General features: G+C 39.9%; 1 protein-coding gene across 2 annotated transcripts; it reads right to left on the minus strand.

The window, feature by feature from the left end:
- Positions 1-724: 724 nt before the first annotated feature.
- On the minus strand, positions 725-18,489 carry GNAT1 (G protein subunit alpha transducin 1). Of its 2 annotated transcripts, none has more exons than XM_039333728.1 (9): positions 18,156-18,489; positions 14,297-14,339; positions 13,224-13,365; positions 12,071-12,228; positions 11,354-11,482; positions 7,662-7,791; positions 7,000-7,153; positions 3,397-3,595; positions 725-1,449 (listed from the first exon to the last, which is right to left on the minus strand). In XM_039333728.1, the coding sequence occupies exons 1-8, from the start codon at positions 18,259-18,261 to the stop codon at positions 3,405-3,407; spliced, it is 1,053 nt and encodes a 350-aa protein (XP_039189662.1). In that variant the 5' UTR covers positions 18,262-18,489; the 3' UTR covers positions 725-1,449; positions 3,397-3,404. The 2 variants fall into 2 exon arrangements, with proteins under 2 accessions (XP_039189662.1, XP_039189654.1); XM_039333720.1 differs by having other exon boundaries at positions 3,403-3,595; positions 18,156-18,487.
- Positions 18,490-22,610: the final 4,121 nt, after the last annotated feature.

The following is a 22,610-nucleotide window of genomic DNA, read 5'->3' on the forward strand; positions in this document are numbered from 1 at the left end:
GCCGGGTGGGTGTGGCCAGGGTGGGTGCAGCCTACTGGGTGGGTGTGGATGGAGTGGGTGTGGCCTACTGGGTGGGCATGGCCAGCTCTACATTGTTTATGTCAAGGGTGCCTGTGGGGGCTTGGGCAGGAGTGGGACAGATCTGAGGGTCTCTGGCAGAAGGGGGTGGGACTGGGGCAAGCGCCAAGGCATGGTCCATTTTTTCATTCCTCACAAAGGGTGACACCTCCCCAGCATGCAACTACGGGGCGGGGCCGACGCAGCAGGGGCTGGTTCTTCGCTGTTTCTAGATGGCCTTGTGGAGCTAAGACTGAATGCGTTTCAGCATAGATGCCACCACAAAATTGGCTCCCGGCTGGCCAGGGCCATGGCAGCGGGGGCCGTTCCCTCACTGTTTCCAGGATGGCTTCGCGGACCATATGAAACCACTTCGCGGGCCGCATCCGGCCCCTGGGCCTTGTGTTTGACATGTCTGATCTAGCATGTTGGCTGCCTCTCCTTGCTTGGACTAGTGGGAGGCATTAAGAGAAATGTCCTTACCTATTGTCACAAAAGAAAAACTTTCTTGTTTTCAAGAAAAGCATTCAGTCAGAGACTTTAACCTGAAAATACCAAAAATCAGTAGTAAAGCAATGTACCAGGATTGTTCTTACTGCATCTATATGGAAATGTCCATAATGCGCACATAGTTTGGTAACAGATAAAGGAAGACTTTAGAAAAAGATGTTGTAATAATACATTTTATCAGATGTTATGGAAGAAGGGGAAAAAATATGCATTTTTCAGCAATATGCTTATCATCCACGTTTTGTTGGATGTTGCAAGTATTACAATCTATATTAAACAGCTGTAATACCCAAAGTGAAATATACGTACTGATACAGAAATGTTTGAAATAGTATGCTGAATGCGTACAGTATTATCTATGACATTATTTGAGTATAACACATATAAGCCATATATAACATTTGTAGCTTGGTCCTAGTTGTTTGTACATATTTTTCATAATGTTCACAATGTAAACAGTCATTTTTACTTGTTTTCTGCATTCAATTTGCACTACGTAATAGAGGACCTATTACAGTACAGCAAAAAGAAAATTAGGACCATAGATGAGTTTGCCGGTAGCAAAAATATCAAGTGACTTGACTAATATCTTCCAAGATGAAGTTTACCCAAAGGGTCAAATTCATGACTAACAAGTGGAAGTTATCATAAATCTTAGAACTTGTAGGAGGAGAAGAGTGACCCATTACCGTGGATCCCAAATAGCCAGACTCCACCCCCTCCTTGGTTGCCATGGTGTGTGTTGGGGATGACCATCACCATATTTGAGCAGGCTTCTATTTGATCTTCATCTTCTGACTCCCAGGTCTGGTCTCATTACTGCCCCTTTCTGTTGTGAACACATTGACAAGCTTGTCCATAGAAGCTCCCAAGTGTGCAAAACTAGAAGAAAAATGTTATTTGCAGAATAACTGTTACAATTACACTTTTGCAAATGTTATAATTATTCCAACAGCAGGGCGTTACTTTTTGCTGTCCAAAATATAATGCATAGTTTTGATAATAGCCGTGTTTCCATCATTCAGAGAAAGTAGTGTCATTAACGAAAAATCAAGCTTGAACAAGGAAAAAGACATTAGCACAGTGGTTCTCAACCTTTCTAATGCCACGACCCCATAATACAGTTCCCCATGTTGTGGTGACCCCCAACCACTTATACATCACTGGGTGCCAGAGGCGTGGTCAAAGAAAAGGGGGGAAAAATGGCGGACAGCCTTGTTTGGCGACCCCCGTGAAATGGTCGTTCGACCCCAAATGGGGTCCCGACCCACAGGTTGAGAACCACTGCATTAGCAGAATTAGCCAATATCAGCAAGCAGGTTCATAATTGAGGCAAGGCCACACATGCTAACAGCCTTAGAGGCACAGCTGTGGCTCAGATACTGGAAGAAAGAATTTGCTGGCCTGTTTTTCCTGCTGAAAGTGAAAGTAATGAAGAAATGTCAAAAAGCAAGCATACCATATTGGGGAACATCTAGTAGCAGATTTTTCTAAGTTTTTTTTTTTTTTTTAAAAAAGCTGGTAAGCTACACGTGACTTCTGTAGCCCAGCTCCTAGGATGGAACAACTATTTTCTTGAGTCTGGATAATTATTCCAGACAATACTAATTTGCAGGAAAAATAACTGCAATATAGGAATTATTGCCCTTAGCTGAATTGGCAATGCTGATTTTAATCAAGATGATGTCGGGGTCAAATGCTCTCATCAGTCATGAAAGCTTAAGCCCAGCCCACCTTGAATTTGTTGCTTAACTCCCTTGACCGTTAGTAGTTCAAATTAATTTCCCTTAACCATTAGTAGTTCAGATTCCTATAGAGCAGTGTTTCTCAACTTTGACAATTTTAAGGCATGTGGACTTCAACTCCCAGAATTCCACAGCCAGCATTCTGGGAGTTGAAGTCCACATGCCTTAAAATTGTCAAGGTTGAGAAACACTGCTATAGAGAAGTTAAGCTTGCAATTAATCTTTATACTCATTTGAACTGTCTGAATCTTCTGATTTCCCCGGGGCTTGACAGATGAACAGGAATGTCTGTAGAAAGAGTGTATTACATAGGAGGACTGAGGTCCTTCAGTATCTGGCTTCATTTTGGCTTCATGTGTTGTATTCTTTCAGTCACACCACCTTCTGTGAACATCAGAGGAGGTCAGCTGGATCAAGGCATTTAATTCTGAGTCTGCTTGACATCGTTCATACAATGACTTGAAGAAGACCACAAGCAGAGCTAGAAGTCATACATTTCTGTGGAAACATTCTGAACAAGCTACAAACCCTCTGACTGCAGGCCCTCACTACTGTAAATCTCTGGAAATCCCTCAGTGCCAATAATTTATTTTACTCCAATCACAGGGGTCTATAATTTTTCATTGCAGTTTTAATAATTCCCCACTGACCCAAGATTTCACCACTGAAATTCAGTGGTAAATTGCTAATTTTCATTGACAAGAGTTTCCTTGTTTTCTTTTTAAACATGAGATGCCTAAGCTAGATAGTTGTCATCTAACTACTGTATTTTGAATTTAAAATAGAAAGGAACAGTCTTTCCAGGTTCCAAAAAATCACTCAGTACATTACTGCTGCATGAAGAGAATAATAGCTGGAATATATATTTCCAAGAACTGGGAAATTAATCTTTTTTGTTTCTCCCAAATAAACTGGAAGAGCCCTTATTGCAACTTGCCATTAGACTATATCTGATAAGGCAATATATATATATATTGCTTCAATGAACTGGATTTTATTCAAGGTAGGTCCTCCTCGCCTCGCCTTTCCTATCCATCCGTCTGATCCTGCCTGGCCAGAGCCAACCAAGTTAGGAAAAACGAACACTTGCAATCAGAAGAGGCCACAATCCTTCAGATTTTCCTTGATAATGATGTCAGTGACAGCATCAAAGACAAACTTGACGTTTTCTGTGTCAGTGGCACAGGTCATATGTGAGTAGATTTCCTTCACATCCCTTCTTATATTCAGTTCCAGGAACTGGAGTTTGATATAGGCACCTGCATCTTCATACGTATTGGGCCCTGCAAAGAGATGGGTGGTGATAAAGGAATAGCTTCACCTATAGAGTAACACAAACCGTCTTAGCTCAGAATATTATTAATTTGTCCAGAATGAAACAAAGCACATTTAAGGACATGATTCCAATCTGTATTAAACAGAATCATTGAACACTGCAATTGTTAATAACAGTTTGACATTCATTGTTCAATGATCAGCTGCATTGTACTAAGCTTTCCTTCCAGGGAATATCCTTGATCATCAAGTCTTCCCTGTTTTACTGAACATCACCCACCTACATCACTTCAATCAATCAGAATAGAGCCGGTTCACACCAGTTCAGCAGAACCGATAGCTATTTTTTTGTTGCCAAGGCCCAGAATGGATTTCCAGAAGTGGCATCCACACAGAGAACCAGTTGCTCACATATCTGAATCCCACCACTGCTTTGGAGGTCTTCTAGTCCAACCCCTTGCTCTAGTAGGAGACCCTATATCATTTCAGAAAATGGCTGACCATGTCTTTTCTTAAAAACCTCCAGTGAGGAAGCACCCACAATGTTTGAAGGCAAGCTGTTCCACTGATTAATTGTTCTCATTGTTAGGAAGTTTCTCCTTTATTCCAGGTTGCTTCTCTCCTTGATTAGTTTCCATCCATTGTTCCTTGTCTTGCCTTCTGGTGCTTTGGAAAATAAGTTGATCCCCCCTTCATTGTGGCGGCCCCTCCAATACTGGAATACTGCTATCATGTCACCCCTAGTCCTTCTTTTCTCTAGACTGGCCATTCCCAATTCCTGCAACCGTTCTTCATATGTTTTTGTCTCCAGGCCTTTAATCATCTTAGTTGCTCTTCTTTGCACTTTCCTCCCCCCCCCCCAAAGTCTCAACATTTTTTTTGACCAAAACTGGATGCAGTATTAAATCTTTAGTAAAGGTGTGGCTTTACTAAAGATTTATAAAGCAGTACTAATACTTCATGTGATTTTAAATCTGTGCCTCTGTTTATACAACCAAGGATTATATTAGCTTTTTTGGTGGTTCTTGCTCATTAGGACTCCAAGGTCCCTCTCACAGTTACTATTTTTGAGCCAGGTTTTGCCTAATCTGTACTTATACCTTTGGTTTTTCTTGCCTAGGTGTAAAACCTTGCTTTTCTCCATATTAAGTTTCATATTGGATAGGGCCCATTGTTCAAATCTGTCAAGATCTTTTTGTATCCTGAGCTTGTCTTCTGGGTTGTTGGCTATTCCTGCCAGCTTAGTGTCATCTGAAAATTTGATGAGTTTCCCTTTTATTCCCTCATCTAAGTCATTTATGAAGATATTGAAGAGTACTGGGCCTAAGACAGAACCTTGTGATACCTCACTGCTTACTTCCCTCCATGTAGATATAGTACCATTAAGGACTACTCATTGAATATGGTTTGTCAGCCAGTTACAAATCCATTGGTTGTGATGCTGTCTATCCCACATTTTTCTAGCTTACCAAGAAATAAGCTGTGGTCTACTTTGTCGAATGCCTAACTGAAATCTAAGTATAATAGATTTTGCTGGTCGACTAATTTAGTCACTTTGTGAAAGAATGAAATAAGATTGGTTTGGCATGATCTGTTTTTAATAAACCCATGCTGGCTTCTAGTTATAATCAGTATCTTCCCAGGTATTTATGCTGGGCTGATTGGTTTGTAGTTTTCTGGGTCTGTTTTTTTTTTTTCCTTTTTGAAGATGGGAACAACATCAGCTTTTTTCCATTTTTCTGGTAGTTCCCCAATGGGCCAGGATTTTTTAAAGATATGGTACAATGGTTCTGAGATAACATCTGCCAGCTTCTTCAGAACTCTGGGATGTAAACTGTCAGATCCCGGTGATTTATATTTATGAAGATCAGACAGGTGTTCTCTTACCATTTTCTTTTATTTAAATTTTTATGTCTAGTCTGTTTTTTACAGTTATGTTTTTGATAGGTTTTTTTGCGTGAAAACTTATGCAAAAACTGAGTTAAGCAGCTCTGCTTTTTCTCTACTGCCTGTTACTTCCTTGCCATCTTCTCTCTTTCGTGGACCAACTGTTTACTTGACTTTTTTCTTGTTATTTAAATGTTGAAAGAAACTTCATTTCTGAATGCTTGAAGAGCAGGCATTCTGGAAGTATGACTGACCTGACTAAACATATGGGGCTTCTGTTGCCCTTTCAGTCATTGAAAAGCCTCCCAACACAGTTTATTAAAGGGAAACTTTTTGAGAAGTTTTGGTGGGTGAATTGCCCAACACTCTCTTATCAACTTTGAACTTCCCATTAAGTTGTATTTTCTTCCAGTATTGGAACAACTGAGAAGAAAAGCATCTCTGCAACAATAACATGGGTCCTATTCTTAAAGATGGTTAAAATTACAGTGTAAAACCACAAATACCGCATGTACACAAGTATTCCTTGAAGAAACAGCCCATAATAAATTCTGGCTTACGTGGCAGAAAAGTATTCCATATTTCATAGGGGACTGATGCCCTCTAGTGTTTATTTTCCAAAACTAATGTCTTGTAATAAAGTAAGGTCCTCTCCTCATGATCATGTGGACGAAGCAAGGGAAATAAAAGATAACTTGCCTTTTCCACCCAAAGTTGTGTAGTAGTAAGACCAAGAAATCAAATGCAAAGATTTTCATTACTTGTACCTTTGGATGACATGAACAAAATTAACCACCTGTAATTTATATGGTTGTCAAATTTCAACTACATCCATCCCAGCAAGTATATCTTTGTATAGAAAGCCAACAAAATAACAAGGGTAGGTGTAAATAAAAGAGGGGAATGGGTTCTACAAATTCTCACTGATTTAGGCCCAGTATAATGCTGACCATATAAAAAAATAACAGAAGGGACCTTGGAGGTCTTCTTGGAGTACATTAAGAGTAGTTATTTTCTCCTCCACAGAGGGAACTTGTGTAGACAAAAATGGAAGAATGAGACCATGGTTGATGATATTAAAGTTCATTTTTATTGCTGATTTCTTTCCTGGTAGTGGAACATGATAATTTCCTGTCTGGCTTGATCTAAATCAGCCTTCCCTAAATTGGCATCAGCCAGATGTGTTGTACTACAACTTCCATCAGTCCCTGCCAGCATAGCTGTTGCTCTGCAAACCAATGGAAATTATGATCCAGACATCTGAAGAAGATTAATTCAGCAGGGCAGATCTAAGCATCTGCTACTTTCTCTTTGGAATTTTAATAATCATTTTATAGATTGCCAAAACCAGATGCCATTCTTTAGGCATTTGGGTTTTGACCTGCTGACCTATATATGGTTTTTTGTTACTTTCCGGGCTACCTGGTGTGACGTTTGTATGTTCCTACATCATTGTACAATTGACTGTAATACTCTGCTTTCAAGTAGCTCCACACAAACATGTATGCTGCTGACTGGAACTCACCTTCATAATCGGGGAAGCACATGCTGAGGTGGGCCTTCTTGATCTTTTCCAGGAAAACGTCTTTCTTATTGAGAAAAAGAACAATGGAAGTAGTGGCAAAGTATCGGTGATTGCAGATGCTGTTGAAGAGGTGCAAGCTCTCATGCATACGATTCTGAAACAAGAAACAGACGCCCAGGGCCCTTTTTGTTCTTTTTATTCAGTTCAGCTACATTTCAGTACCTAAAGATGTGCACACAAGACAAACAACTCTTCCCCAGAACTTTTATCAGGGACAGACGTTTTATTCTGGGGTGAATCTGACAAAACTTTCCTAAATTAAAGATAATTTCCTTGCTGCTTATAGTGGGATTCCTAAGGGAGTAGAAAAGCAAATGCATTGTGTGTGTGTGTGTATGTGTGTGTTTGTGTGTCTGCCACAATCATGGGGTGATCCCTATGATTTTTATTTTAGCAGAGTTATGTATAGTCCTCACTCTCCTCCATTATCTACAAGTCATAGAATGGTATGAAACTTGTGAAACGTGCCTTCAGGTTACAGCAATCTCCTTATTCTCCAAGAATAGAAAACTGCCCCTTTTAAATCTTGGTTGAAAAAATATGTAATATCTTTCATTTGCTATAATCAGAAGAGTTGGAAGATAACTTTGGATGCTCCTTACCACTTCATCATCTTCCACCAGGACCATATCATAGGCGCTGAGAGCAGCAATGAAGATGATGCAGGTGACCCCTTCAAAGCAATGGATCCACTTCTTGCGTTCTGAGCGCTGGCCTCCAACATCAAACATCCTGCGAGGAAGGTGAAGAATTGGAGTGATCAAGAATTGCTTTAATTTCATATTTTTATTTCATTCACAATACACAATTACACAAATACACAATTAAGTCCTCACTTAATGATCAGTTATTTAGCGATTGCTCAAAGTTATAATGGACTCCACCCCTCTCCAAAGCTCCTTATGACCCAGTTCTGGCGTTCCAGTGGTCATTCACTCACTCACACAAACACACACACACACACACACACACACACACACACACACACACACATGCACAGAGTCACAGTCACATGACTGCATTTTGGGCATTTGACATCCTGCTCACCTTTATTGATGGTTGCAGTCATGTGACCTCAATGTATGGCTTTTCCCTCCAGTTTGCTCTCAATCTTTTTTGCCAGTTTCTGGCAAAAAAAAAAAAAAAAAAACACCCATAGAAATGAGTGTATTTGGGGGGTTGAAAAATGATGAGAGAATAAAGATGTGGGGCAGAGTAGGCAATAATTTGAAAAAACGGCCCAGGATATTAAAAAGTACTGTGGCATTTGCTTTATGACCACAGTGGCATTCACGTTATGACTGCAGCATTGATATAATGACTTCCACAAAAATTTAAAATCGGGTCAGTCATGTAGGTGCCTTAACTTCTGTCTGTCATGGCTTAACATGGAAATTACCAGGCTCCATTACAGTCGTAAATTGAGGAGTACATGTAACTATTTTGAATATTTGAAATAGAATAGCCTTACATAATAGAAACCTCCATTTCTCAATTTTTAAAAAAATGCAGTTCAGAGTTTAAAGCTATATATACCCAAGTATCCATATTAAGGAAAATATTTCACAAACTTATTCTGGAAACGTCTTCAGAGTTATGTTAAGAAGAATGCACACAAAAGTGCATTTCTTTTCTTGCACTGATGTTTGAAAGACAAATTTGCATCCAGCACAGAAACAGACTGAGACAGACAATATTGGCAGAAGAGGAATGGACCAAACAGAAATAGACAGAACCAGAATTGTGACTTGTTAATACTTTACTGCACTTCTCATGATGAAGTGGCTCTCCCATTTCAGAGCTATTCCTGCTATTCAGGAAAGAATTACATCAGAATGCTTAAAGTTTATTTTTTCAGAGAGGAAGCAAAATTATCTGTCTGGCAGGATTTAAAGCTGCAGGGCCAACAATAGTTTTGCAGAGAAAATAAGTCCTATCATTTAATTAAGAAAATCAGGCAGGCTCCCTCAAGGACAGATGTGAAAAAGCAAGCCGACTGAAGGAACTGTAGAAAACTAATTAAGAAAGAATTTGAAGGGATAATAGGTAAAGGGGGTTGAAAAATGATGAGAGAATAAAGATGTGGGGCAGAGTAGGCAATAATTTGAAAAAACGGCCCAGGATATTAAAAAGTACTTCGAGTGTATCAACCACACTTCTAAAACTAAGCTAACTGTAGGAGGATACTGTATTAAAGGAACACCAAAAAAAAAAAAAAAATCCATAAGCTTATGGAATCTATCCTGATATTTACATTTAATCCAAAAGTAAATGCAGGCATGGAGTTAACACCCAGTGTCTCTCAACCTTGACAACTTTAAGACGGGTGGACTTCAACTCCCAGAATTCCTATGCTGGGAATTGAAGTCCACCATCTTAAAGTTGCCAAGGCTGAGAAACATTGGGTTAATTTCATTTAGTCAATCCCATTACGTGTCTACCTGATGGAGAAGTGGCTGAAGATGCTAGGACTCTCCTTACATAAGGACTCGTGGGGATTTCAGGCACTTCCTGGAGCAAGCCTCCCTGAAATGGTGACTTTTATCCCAGTCACTGAGCTGGTATGCTTCCAGAACCACTAGTGGGTTAAGCATATGGTGAGCCCAGGAAGGTGAAGTAGAAACAAGAGAAAACGGAACCAATTCTCATCTACAATCTAGAGGCAGAAGATATTCATGTAGGCAGGAAGGAAGTTAGGGTTAGGGGATGTTGGAAAGTTGGGAACTGTGGACCAAGACTGATTAGGGCTGAAGAATCTTTAAGTGGCAAGGAATTTTTTCATTGGAACAACTTTGCATATTTCACTGTCAACTCTGACAGCCAAGAAAAAGATCAAAGGCTAGATTTTAACAAACCTGCAAGATCTTTGGCTACCCTTTTTCACAGTAATTCAAGTGTATTTTCCTTTCAGCTACAGCCTGGGATAAACTGCAAAATTGCAAAAATATCTTTCTTTTTTAATAACATCTCAAAAGAAATCTTATCAATTTAATTGAAATAGAAAAATATGGAGATATAAGATGCACATATGGGGAAAAGGGGTCATTAGGAAAACTCCATGGAGGTGTACTTACAAGAAAAGAAGGGCTATTGAAGAAAATAATAAAATGCCTTTAAAAATCTCTTTATGCAGATGGAAATTTGGTTATTCCAACCATGCATCAGTAGGGGGCAGCACATCCTCACAAAAATAAAAAGAGTAGCTTTATTAAACTGCTAATTTTTCATAATCCTGGATAAGTGCATATAAAGTATTTCAAACAAAGCAGATATGATCAGTTTCCCATCCTCCTCCTCCTCCTTCTCCTCCTCCTGTTTTCTGTTCATTAGCTGTTCTAGATTATTTGATTACTTCTAGTCTTCAATGTTTATTTTGGTTTTCAAGGCTCAGTGTGAAAGATAAATGTATATGATCTGAATTTCAGATACTATGCCTGTAGTGGCGAACCTATAGCACGTGTGCCAGAGGCAGCACTCAGAGCCCTCTCTGTGGCCATGCACAGCGTCACCCCAGCCCCTCCTCCCACGGCCCCCTCCTCATCAACAGCCCCCCCGGAGGAGAGTCACCCCCAGGTGTGGCCCATGAGGAGCAGTGCAGCCAAGGACGTGGCAGCCAGGCAGCGGGGACAAGACTCCGCCCTCGCACCCTGTCACATGCAGATGATGCTGCAGGGCGCAGGCAGAGGGTGTGGCCACTGTAGAGCTGCTGGGCCGCCTGGGTGATCTGCGGTGGGCCGTGGAGGTGGTGAGTGGCCCTGTAGGAGGGCAGGGGGGCGGTTTTAAGGCACTTGGTCTCTAAAAGTTTCGCCATCACTGTACTATGCTCTGAGAAGATACATTCATTCCAGTTTTTAAATTTTTACTTTTTTTTCCTTAGGTTAAAGATGGAAATTTATTTTCCACCTTTTTTTCTGGAGTTCAAGGAGAACTTATCCCCAACAACAATGTTGGGGAGTCTCCATGGGATGAATTATATCAACCATTTCTCTTTATTGTAGAAGACTTTAGCAAAGACTTTCTTGCATCCTAACATCACAAAACAGAATTTCTGATTCATCTCATACTCCATTAGAAATGGTGACCAGGAGAGATTTTACAGCTCCTAACCAACCACAACACATGCAAACCTAATCACATATATCCATAGGCACTTAGCCTTTATCTTGTTCTCCAGTGAACAATTTTGAACATTCAAAATCTTAAAAACTATTTTCTGACCTCTTGAAAGTAAGGCCATTAGACTCAGAGGATGATCTGCTTGTTGGGGGATCACTGCTTATAGGACATACAATACCTGAAGTGGAGATCCTTGAAGGAAAACTGGGTTTCAATAATCCCGGTGGTCTTAACTCTAGAGCGGAGAACATCCTGCTCTGTGGGAACGTATCCAGGAACTACCAGCCGTGGCAAGGCATTCAGGTAACTGCAAACATAGAAATATGGTTCCATAATGTAATTAATACAGAAGAACCCTGGATCTTTCAGCTTCCGTTCTTTAAGGTATTAGGCAAGGTGTGGAATTTTGAAATATCTTTTTTCTTGAAGGAAAGTGGGGTCTGAGAGAAACAGAGTTTGGACGTAGAATATTCAGGCAGGATCCCAGAGAGCATTTCTCTTCCCCTCACACCCACTCAGAGAAGGGATCCAGCTAAGGTCCTCTCTAAGTTTTAGAGGAGTTCCTAGAAGGAAGTGGATGGTACACATTGCCTACCGGGATGGTTGAAAGTTGCCACTTTGGTCATAAAACCACTCTCCTCTAACTCTATATGCCATTGCATCTGCCTGGAGTGTGGGAACAATCATTCTCTTTCCATCTGAGGCAGAAATATAGGAATTCAGCTGCTTAGAAAAGGGCCCAAACAAGCATAGGGCCTGTATAAAATGCCTCCATCTATCTCCTGTCTCTGCCATTATAACTAAGCCATGCTGGGAATCATCCTGCACACTCGTAACTATCTCCAGATCCAAGCCATGTTCTCCATTTCAAAGTTTCTAAGTAAAGATGTCCTACTAGCCAGCCGAGTCATTCAGCTGGAACTCTGAGGCTCTATCGAAGCAGGCCTGGATGCCTGTATCTTTCCAGAGTCGTTCAATGATGTCAGACATCTCCTTAGGCATGGTGCCTTCTTCAATAGTATCTGCTAAGTGCACCAACATGCGGGAATCATCCTACAATTGAGACAAAAGATAGATAGATAGATAGATAGATAGATAGATAGATAGATAGATAGACAGACAGACAGACAGACAGACAACCTTTATTGTCTTTATTTACTGTGGGCACAATGGCACACATTAAAAATAAAATTTAGTTGCTTGCTCTCAAAGTGTACACATATATAACACACATTTAAACATACTATATACAACATATGTATAGACCTACACCCTTACATTTAAATAACATATAAATGTTAATCACTGTCCATCTTGAATACATAGCAGAAAGAGGAAGCTTGGGAGTTCACAAGGTTAATACTCTATGGAACAAAACTGTGATTGAATCTGGATGTTCTGCTATGGATACCACAAAGCCTCCTCCCAGAAGCTAACAAGGAAAACAGGTTGTGAAGAGGATGTGTAGTGTCCCAGACAATCCTGAGGACCTTGCTCAAGCAACGCTTATGTGCTATGTCCTGGATGGAAGGGAAGGAACTGCCAATAATCTTTTCTGCCATCTTCACCACTCTCTGCTTCCTGTCTGAAGCTCAATCAATGACACATTCCTGAGGGAGGGAGGGAGAGTCCTTCACTTTTTCCTTTGCTGAAAAGAGTAGTCTGGGCAAAAATGATTACTTTAAGTTTCTCTGACCAACATCTTTTTTGTTATCTTTGGAATTAATTTCTCTGGAAGCCTGTATAATCCCAATTCTCCAAATCACATTATGTCCATCACCCATTGTCCAATGTCCATTTTCTTTTATTTTTTATCAGCCATTTTTGTTGTGGAAGAGAGTGACAAGATACCAAATTATTTAATTTTTAATACTGCTTTAACTTTTAATGATTGTTTTATACTTTTATAATGATCGTTTTTGATATATTTATTGTGACTAGAGTCAGTTCTGGTGAGATGGGCAGCCATATAAGTTTGATAAATGAATAAATAAATAAAAGCCCAAAGAACAACCAGATATGAACATAACCATTCCTCAGTGACCAACCTGCCTGGCTGGGTCTCCATACTGGATGTTCAAGATGCCCATTGCCCTCACTATGGATAGCATGGACTGCAGGGTGTTGCTGTAGATAATGGAGATGAATTCCAAGCACTCCTCTAAAGAGTAACCATCTTTATGGATAATTCTATGGAAGATAAGAACAGAAAATCAATCCAGAAGTTCTCAGGAACATTAGATGCTGGCTGGGGAATTCTGGAAGTTGAAGTCCACACATCTCAAATTTGCCAAGCTTGAAAAGCACTGCACTAAGTATATCTAAGGAACTCTGAACAAAATGCAACTGTCTCTTTTTCCTCTGACAAGTTACTTGCTATGGAGAGACCCAGCTTCTCATTCATTTTCCCTTGCATTTTTTTTTTTTATTATAGCTACCTCCGGATTTCTTTTTTCTGTTATCAAGGAAGTTTTCAATATTCTCAAGAAAGGAATTTCACCAGATACTTTGAAATCTAATTCACAAATAATGCTAAATCTAAATGTTAGTACATGGGATTTGTCTGCCCTTTCCTTAACAGAAGATGCAATACCCTCTTTTGTCCTATATAAACCATGGTTCTTCATTGGGATGGGTTTACATAACATAGTAGACCTCAAACCTGCCAATTGCAAGGTGGCTTTATGTTGTGTATGAATCTCTTGAATTACCTCTTTGACAAATATGTTTCTTGATTGCATACCCAACACTTTTTATATATGCACCTAAAAATATAGTATGTGAAAAATACTTATTTAAATCATGGTAAATGATGGATGACTACACGTACACATCATGTACAGTCTTTTATAGAACTTATTTTCTAATGTAGCCTATACCCCTGGGTAGTATTCCATCTAAGTATTCATCTATCTTGATCATACTTTGATTTTAAAGAACAGTCATACTCAGTTAAATATTGCAACTTACTGGATAGACATAGAATAAATGAGAATAAGGTGGCTGTTGGGATATTTGTACATTTTTAATTTCCTGAAACACAAAGTATATAGAGGACTATACACAGAGCAAGGATAGGTAATGTTTTTGGAAAAACTGACATTGTTGGAAGAAGACTTACTTCATTTGCTTGACTATGGTGCTTTTCCCTGATTCTCCAGCTCCTGTGGAACAAAAATTGAAAAGTGACTAAACTGTACTTGTTCCCAGTTCCCAATCCTTTCTATATGGCACCAAATTCAAATTAACATCAGATCCCATTTGCTGCACCTCCACAGTCATAGATTTGTTCAGAATGCAAAAATTGCTCTTCCCCAAAAATCCTTGGTGGGCTCTCCTCAATAATTTTGCACTTTGTTTTAAGAACCTGGTGCCCAAGAATAGAGAGAGAAATATCAGTTACCTCCCAACCCCCCCCCCCCAGGAAATTAAAGAAAGATTAGAAGACTTTGGTTGTAAACAATAATACATTTAAACCTTATCAAACCTAGAGGTCCACAATAGATTAAACAATATCACACAACTATATGAACTTCAAACAAACGTGGTTTGATTTGAGTTCAGAACTGGCAGTTGGTCTCTCTCTCTCTCTCTCTCTCTCTCTCTCTCTCTCTCTCTCTCTCTCTCTCTCTCTCTCCCTCCCTCCCCCCCCCTCTCTCATACACACACAAACATATAGAAACATATATTTTATTTGTTCCCTTCTTCAAGTTGCTGTGAAGCTAATCCTCTTGCTGTAGCATTTCTAATGGTCAAGTACAAATATTAAAAGCACAATATATACTTTCATGCAGAACACCCTAAATCATCAGCTGAGTCTGCAAATTCTCATGTAGCAGCATTCCTAACCCTCCCACACTGCAGCTTGGTCTCTTCTTCCAGGCTATATCTTTTCTATCCTCGACCCTCTGATGTAGCCTGCATTGGGTTCTTCAAACCATAATCTTTTTCGGTCAGTACTCTGGGTCTTTTCTCTTATTGGTGATCCATCATCCACCAGGTTCTCCTATGTTGGCCACAAATTGCTGCCTGACACTCCTTTGTGCTTCCAGGTTGTTTCTCCTGTCTCTTCCATATGGAGAGGAATCTCTACTAGATATTTTGCTGCAAAAAAGAAAGTAGCTATCTCCTTCCACTTTCTCCAGTTAAGCTCTTTGTTGTTCAACCTTCCCTCCCCTTTTGCGGCAGAGAGAGAAAAAGACACTCAGTTCTACTTCCAAATTCCCTTTTGTCACTTCTGTTTTTTTACCATAGTCTTGTAGCTAACTGGATTGACACTTCCATTTCTCCCCCCCCCCTCTTTTTGTGCATGTCTTTTACACTCTCCTAACTTGCAATTCATTTCTGCATCATTGCACTTTAGAAAAACAAGGCCTTTTCATTTAGACATCTTTAAAGTTTTACCTTGTCTCCTGTTTAACCAAACAGCACCTTATTTTGCTTCTTAATCCCTATGCTCTATTTATTCTGCTCCCATCTATGGAGATTCTATTCTGATTTTTTTTTAACAGCAGCAGTTTTATACAAATTTCATTATACATTCAACCATTGCAACAGAATTCAATGCTTTTTCAACTACTAAACAAGCTCAACTTGTCTACATCTGACTTTTAACTCTACTAATTACTCCTAAACTTGAATCGCAACTATCATATCAGTCATTAATTTTAAATACTACAGTGGGCATTAAACCATTTTGACGTGGTGGTTAAGATTCAGGATTGGAAGTGGAAAGATTCAGATTCAATTTAGTGTATTTATTTTCCTATTTCCCTAGCCAAATGTAACTAACTGGGTGGTTATTACAGACTTATTTCAGCAATGAACAGAATACGATAAGAATTCCATTTGGGGAAGAGGGCTTAAATCTAGCATGGACATTTTTTCAGATAAATTATTGTACCCGTACATTTCATACCAGCCTTATGTGCAAATCTTTCCAGCTAATATTCTACATTGATGTCAGCTTCAATGGTCTTTGACTAGCACAGAGATTCTCTCTTTCTTACTGGCTCTACGTTTGATCAAACTTTCTTAATTGCTTTTTATTTTCAAATTTTGACAGCTCTGTTAGGAAGAACAATGTGTTAAAGGAAGAAAAAAAGCGAAAGAAAAATATTTCATACATGATATTTTTAAAGCTTACTGTGTTAGCTTGAACTAAAGGTGTAGTGGCCTTATGACCTAATTCAAGCCCTTCCTTCCTTCCTTCCTTCCTTCCTTCCTTCCTTCCTTCCTTCCTTCCTTCCTTCCTTCCTTCCTTCCTTCCTTCCTTCCTTCCTTCCTTCCTCTAAATTCTAAAGAACTTCTCTTTAGGACTTTTCCATATTATATTGCAACAAGTGTTCTGTGCAGGACTACCACCACCAAAGGTGTCAGGATAAGATGCTGTAAGTCAACCTTGGTCACCTTTCCAGGAGAAATAATAAGATAATGAGAACTGGGCCATAGACCAGCTTATTCTCAGTGCTTCATAGAAAAAGAACAGCTCTAGCTTACAAAGGTATAAAAACATCACAGCTGAGGATGGGAAACTGAGGCATGCTGTCTCTTATCCTGTACTGTGCAGAAGGCATATACTTATGGCAGTCTGGAATTGCAATCCCAACGTCTGAATGGTCTAGTCAGACCAGGGAAGACTGAAAAACAGTTCCCATGGGCCAGTTCTTCATTTAACTCCCTTAATAATAATGTGGGAAAAGGAAGCCCATCAGCTGTACTAATTTGTGGGTTGGCTGGTATTGCTAATGAAAATGTCCATCAATATTCTGGAACAAAGTTGCTAAAAAAGTACACCAATGGCTCTCTTGGAGGTTATGGAAATGAGCCAATAACAGCGTGCACTTCTGTAATATTTAAATGCATTTTTCTCTGACAAAGAACCATTTCACAATGCCCATTGTGTTTCTGCCCTTTCCTTATATTTCAGTTGCAGCAATTGTTTGTATGAATGTGTAACACAGTGCAATGTTAACTTTTTTTTTTTAAAGCTGCTTAATAGTAAATGTAGACCCAAGTTGTTTTAGATATTTCATCCTGCTTTAATTTGGCGCACTCCTTTAGCTCTGCTGCCTGGGAATTCTTGGAAATATAATCCGAACACATCTACAGAACATGTGGTTTGGGAAAGCTGAGCTAACTAACCCGGTCAATTTAGTAAGCCTTGCCAAGAATACAAGAGAAGGTAACCATCCTTACAGTTCTTCAGTCCATCCTTCCCTTCATCTGTGTAAAAGCAGGGTACAGCTTCTATATTTAAAGCAGAGGATCTAGCAGAGCTATGTCAGCAAAAGTCTTGAAGCAGCAACGATCCAGGGAGATTTAAATGTATAGCCCCCAAATGACAAAGGAAATCAGCATCAACATGCAACAGGAGCTGATATGAGATGCCTTAAGCTTCCCTCAGAATAATCTGTGTCTCAGTGGATGCACCTAGAAGAAATTTCTTTAAGTTCCCATTTCTCTAAAATGCAGGTATCTTTTCCTCTTATGTTTGTCTCATAAGGCCACTCTGCTGGCCTTCTGGAAAGATGTAAAAACATGGCTCTCAGCCTTGCTTAGGGTTTAGAATAGAATAGAAATATAAGTCTGGAAGGGACCTTTTAGTCCAACCCCTTGCCCATCTTTTTATGGCTTGATATTTTATCTGTATACCACCCAGAGTCCCTCTGTGAGGGAGATGGGCGATTTTAAAATTTGATAAAGAAATACATGGAGATAAATCTTCATAGGACTTGAATTAAAGCTTTGCCTTCGCACAACGTCCTAATGTTGTTGTCCACTCTGCCTATACAGATGATGGGACAGAAGACCTTCTGGGTTATGACTGCTTTGCTTCTGAAGGAAATGCGCACTGCTCTCCTTCAACCCAGTCATGCAAGTGAATGAGACAATGTAGGAAAGGGGAGGGAGAACGCCTTGATAATGCCCGTCACAGTGTGGACAAGGTCACTGTGATTTTCTTTGGAGGAGTTACTTACCAAGAAGCAACAGCTTAACTGTCCTGGCATCCTTCTCGGCATCTTCCTTGAGCTTTTTTTCCAGCTCCCGAGAGTGCTTTTCCTCCACACTCGCACCTGCACCCATCACCGTGTTGTTGTTTTTTTGCCTTCAGTCAGTGAAAGGGGATCCCAGGAAAACCTGGGGAGGGGGCTCCAGTGCTTTCCTGTTGGAGCTGCCTTCTTCTCTAGCCCAGCCTTAAGTCAAGACAGATTCTTTCTTGTCTTGCTCTCCTGAGCGCCTTCAGTGCCTATTGTTGCTCCCTTCTTGAGCCAATACCAGCCTCTCTCTGGCTTAGAGGGATTTTGCCGAACTGGGGATCAGGTGTTCTGAAGCACCAATGTGGAGCAAGGTCAACTGAAGAAGGGCCACCGAGGAGGCTGCCCCAAGATCTTCCCCAGGCTCTAATCATGTGCTCAGTAGCTTAAAGGCATTTCTGAGATAATGCTCCATCAATCCCTGCACATGCTAAACTCAGCAGTTTCCATTTTTTCATCTGCCCTTGACCTGGACAAGCATTTGAAGGAGTACTATTCCTTCCTTCAGGCCCTTCCTGTTCCTGCCATACTTATTGCACAGGACAAAGCACCAATGGGTCTGCTGAGGATGGTTCATGTGCTTTGATCTCACTCCAGCAATGGGTAAATTATATTAATTATGATTAATTAAGGATGGTTTAAAATATCATATGGCTGACATCACCCCCCCCCCATGTCAAAAATAATAACACCTCTTGGAGAAAAGATGTGGGGAGCAAGAAACATAGAAAGAGAGGCTGGCTAATAAAGCTACTAATCCTATCATAATCCATTGCCATCACTGTTAATAGTTAATTAGTAGATTTTCAAGTGGTGTGGTGGAATCATCTGTGGAAGCAGAGGGGCTCTTTCCAAGGGAAATAAAAAGTCATTCCAGCCTGGAGTTGATTCGGGGGAACAAACAACTGAGCAAAACCCCTGAGGTCTATATCTGCCATTTCCCAAGGGAAGGCCAACATCCTGGCAAGGTTCTTGCAATACCGGCAGTCAGAAACAAAGCATCTACTTGGGCCTATTCTTGCGTGGTTCTGGTTGTTTGTGTCTGACAAATGAGAATCTGACCTAAGTAATGATTGTCAAAGGGGGGGGGGGAGATTGTATAACAGGAGATATATTTAAATAAATGCATTATAGAGGCAGGACCTAGCTCTAGGTTAAGTGTATCATGCCAGAAAAAAACTTAGAGACCGAGTGGCCTGTGCATGTGTGCCTGGGAACTAAGGACACAGAGGGAAGTCTCTTGAGGTGAGAAATCTTATAGCAAAATCCACAATGTAGTATGGATTGGGGGATACAGAGTAAACAATTAATTCTCAGTCTACATTGCATTGCTCTTTGAGAATAGAAGGCTGGGAAGTGCTGAAGAGAAAGTTCCATTGAAGTCATACTTCCAACACAAATTAGCTTGCTGCTGTTTGCAAAAAGAAAATAAGAGGCTGGAGTGGAGGGTCTCCAGTGACTATACAAGGAGTCCACAAACAAGTTCGGAAGTGAACCCAAATTCTCTGATCCAAATCCAGTTCTTTTGCTCTCTAGCTTCCAGATAAAATCATGAGATCATTTTTCTAAACTTCTAAAAGCTGAGTTTTATAAACAAAAGAAGATTTTGGTAGTATAGGAGCTGCAACTGAATTACTTTTGGTGGGGGACATCATCAGGGGTCTACATGTTCAGAGAAAATATTATTTTTATAGCAAATATGAAGATGAATACCAACAGAATTGGATGGCTGAGAAATGAGGGTTAAATACTGGAATGCCTGAGAGATTTGCAGACTTTGGGAATGTATAGTAAATAAAGCAGAAATAATCAAGCTGGCTGCTGCTGATAGGAATCAGAATATGTATGCTAAAGTTTCCACTTACTTCTATGAAAGCCAAATTCAAGTGATATGCAGTGATGGTCTGTTGCTTTTCTGTTATATTGTGGGCTTTCCAGGAGCATTTATTTGCCCACTGGGGGAAACGCTGGTAGTGAAGAAGGAACATGAGACGTTCTTGCTTTTCTTTCATTCAAGGTTTGCACAACTGATAGAAGAGTATATTTGTATCTCAGGATTGAATTCCAGAGTCCTTGGTGCTCTCTGAGATTGGTTGTTTTCTTGCAGATGTTTCATTACCTAACTGGGTAACATCATCAGTTACATCAGCACCAAGGACCCCAAGATTTGCACTATGATAGTCTAGTGCAGTGTTTCACAAACTTGGCCACTTAAAGATGTGTGGCCACTTAAAACTCCCAGCAAGCATATCTGGGAGCTGAGTCCACATATCTTCAAATGGCCAAAGTGGGGAAACACTGGTCTATTAGTTCTAAAATTCCAAAATGTCCTTCTGATTAGAAGGTGCTCCTGGAAAATCAGTTTGCATCATCTTAATGAGTAAGGAAAGATAACTTTTTTAAAACTGTTGCTTACAAAACATAAGGATAAAGATAGACATTTATTTATTTAATTTGTTTGCTACTGATCTCACCACTGGTCTTTATTTTGGAGCAAAGATAATGGAAGATGTGATGTGAAGGTGGAGGATGTTGGCATCTCTCCTTTGCCACAATGTCAAACTGCAGATCACAGAAGCCCTGGACATCTGCAGAGGCAATGGGCCTTTTGAAAGGATCTGTCCCAATTGACTAATGGATTCAGGATTCTAGAGGACACTTGGGAATTTTTTTTCTGGCAATTTGGCTCTGTCGAGAATTTGGTGCATGCGCTGAATGAGATTAGTTCAACAAGGCCTCTGCCCCATTACTGGTCCCAAGCCATTCCTTACTTCACTGAGGAGGTGAGGGGAATTAAGTAACTGAAAAGATACTGTAGCAACCATGATGGATCACAAAAGTAGCCATGATGGAGTACTGGAAACTGCTCATATATTGTAGTGGGAAGAGGAAATGGTCTTGAGGGACAGGAGGAAGAGACACTACTAAGTTAACAGTCAGATAAAAGAAACCTCAGTCTGGGGCAGAATTGTAACCTGAAAAAAACATCTCATAAAAGACTCTCTGAGGTCTCATAAAGATAAAGGTAGAGAGGGAAGGAGGAAGCATAATCAGACTTGCAATATTCTGTTACTATATCTTTATAATAAAAATAATATGGGCCAGCATGATTTCAGTATCCTAGTATGGTCTACTTTTAAGGGCTGACACATGTGAGCCTACATACTAATAATAGAAGTGTATAAGCATTACTTTTTTGTGCTTGTTTTATCTGCATACTGTCCAGAGGTATCCAAATCCCTTTAGAGAAAATTTGGCAGAGCAAACAGATTTCTTTGTGGATAAAGATGTTCAAATCATTTTGGGATGGATGCTATTTAACATCTGTATGTACAGGAAACTACTGGGAAGCTTAATAGCATCTGTCAGTTTGAGGTGAGGTTTCATCAATTTTCTGACAACGTTATGATATATATTTCTATCAAGGCAAGCAAGATGCCTTGGAGTCTGGAAGATTTTAGAGACTGGATGGGGTTAAACAAGCTCTGATTAAATCCTAGGAAGGAGTTTTTATTGGTCCCTGAATATCTGGGCACTCTATCAATATCAATATTTATGGGTTGTTTGTGTTCTGGAGTTGGTTTGTAATTTTAGACTTGGGGGTTCTTCTTTAAAAAAAAATGGTGGAAACCATGGCAGCTTCAGTTGGTACACAAATTACTGTACAACTTTATATAGACTAGAACATAAAAGTAATACCCCACTTTAATAATGGTTGGATTATCACAATGCATTTTGCCTAGAGGATTCAGAAGCTGCAAATGGTCCAGAATGCTGTTACTGGTAATTGGACTACTTGCCACTTCAGCATAACATTTATTCTAAGCTCACTGCTCTGATTTCTATAATGCTTCCAGGCTTGATTCATTATCACCTTTAAAGCCTTATAAGACTCGGCACTAAACTACAGATATTACCATGCCTTTGGCCCAATTTGCTTTGGCATACTCATCTTGGATCTATAGGGATATCATGATTTTTAATAATTTTGTTAGTATTCTGCTTGATTTAGTTTTGCTTTGTTGTTCACTGTCCAGTAGCACAACTGATTGGAGCACTTTATAAATATGAAAAATGAATAAATACATTTGGCTGGGTTTCTGTTCTGACTATAAATGTTCTCATTTATGGTGACTCGCAAAAGACTTCCCACAGATATTTCATCATAAAATAAACCCTTTCATCAACAGTGCAAATAGATAGAAGCCTGGAGCCTGTACAAAAAAATTGTCAGACTTAACTTTCAGCCTGGCCTTCTACCTAGTAGCAGTTCCGAGTTTGTCATGAAGTTTCACCAGCCGATAGAACTTGTGAAGCTGCCTCTTCTTCAGCATCTCAAGAAACAAGGACCATTCATATTGCTCTGAAATGTAAGCATTTCAGAGCAATATGCCTCCT

This window comes from Crotalus tigris, unplaced genomic scaffold (assembly GCF_016545835.1).
Source record: "Crotalus tigris isolate CLP2741 ecotype Arizona unplaced genomic scaffold, ASM1654583v1 scf7180000017625.6296891, whole genome shotgun sequence".
Lineage (NCBI taxonomy): Eukaryota > Metazoa > Chordata > Lepidosauria > Squamata > Viperidae > Crotalus > Crotalus tigris.

Coding starts and splice junctions, on each gene's coding strand:
- GNAT1 (XM_039333728.1), bottom strand. CDS start 18,261: ATGGGTGCAGGTGCGAGTGTGGAGGAAAAGCACTCTCGGGAGCTGGAA. Junction 14,340..18,155: donor AGTTAAGCTGTTGCTTCTTG/GTAAGTAACTCC, acceptor TTTGTTCCACAG/GAGCTGGAGAATCAGGGAAA. Junction 7,792..11,353: donor TTCAAGGATCTCCACTTCAG/GTATTGTATGTC, acceptor CCTTCCTCGCAG/GATGTTTGATGTTGGAGGCC.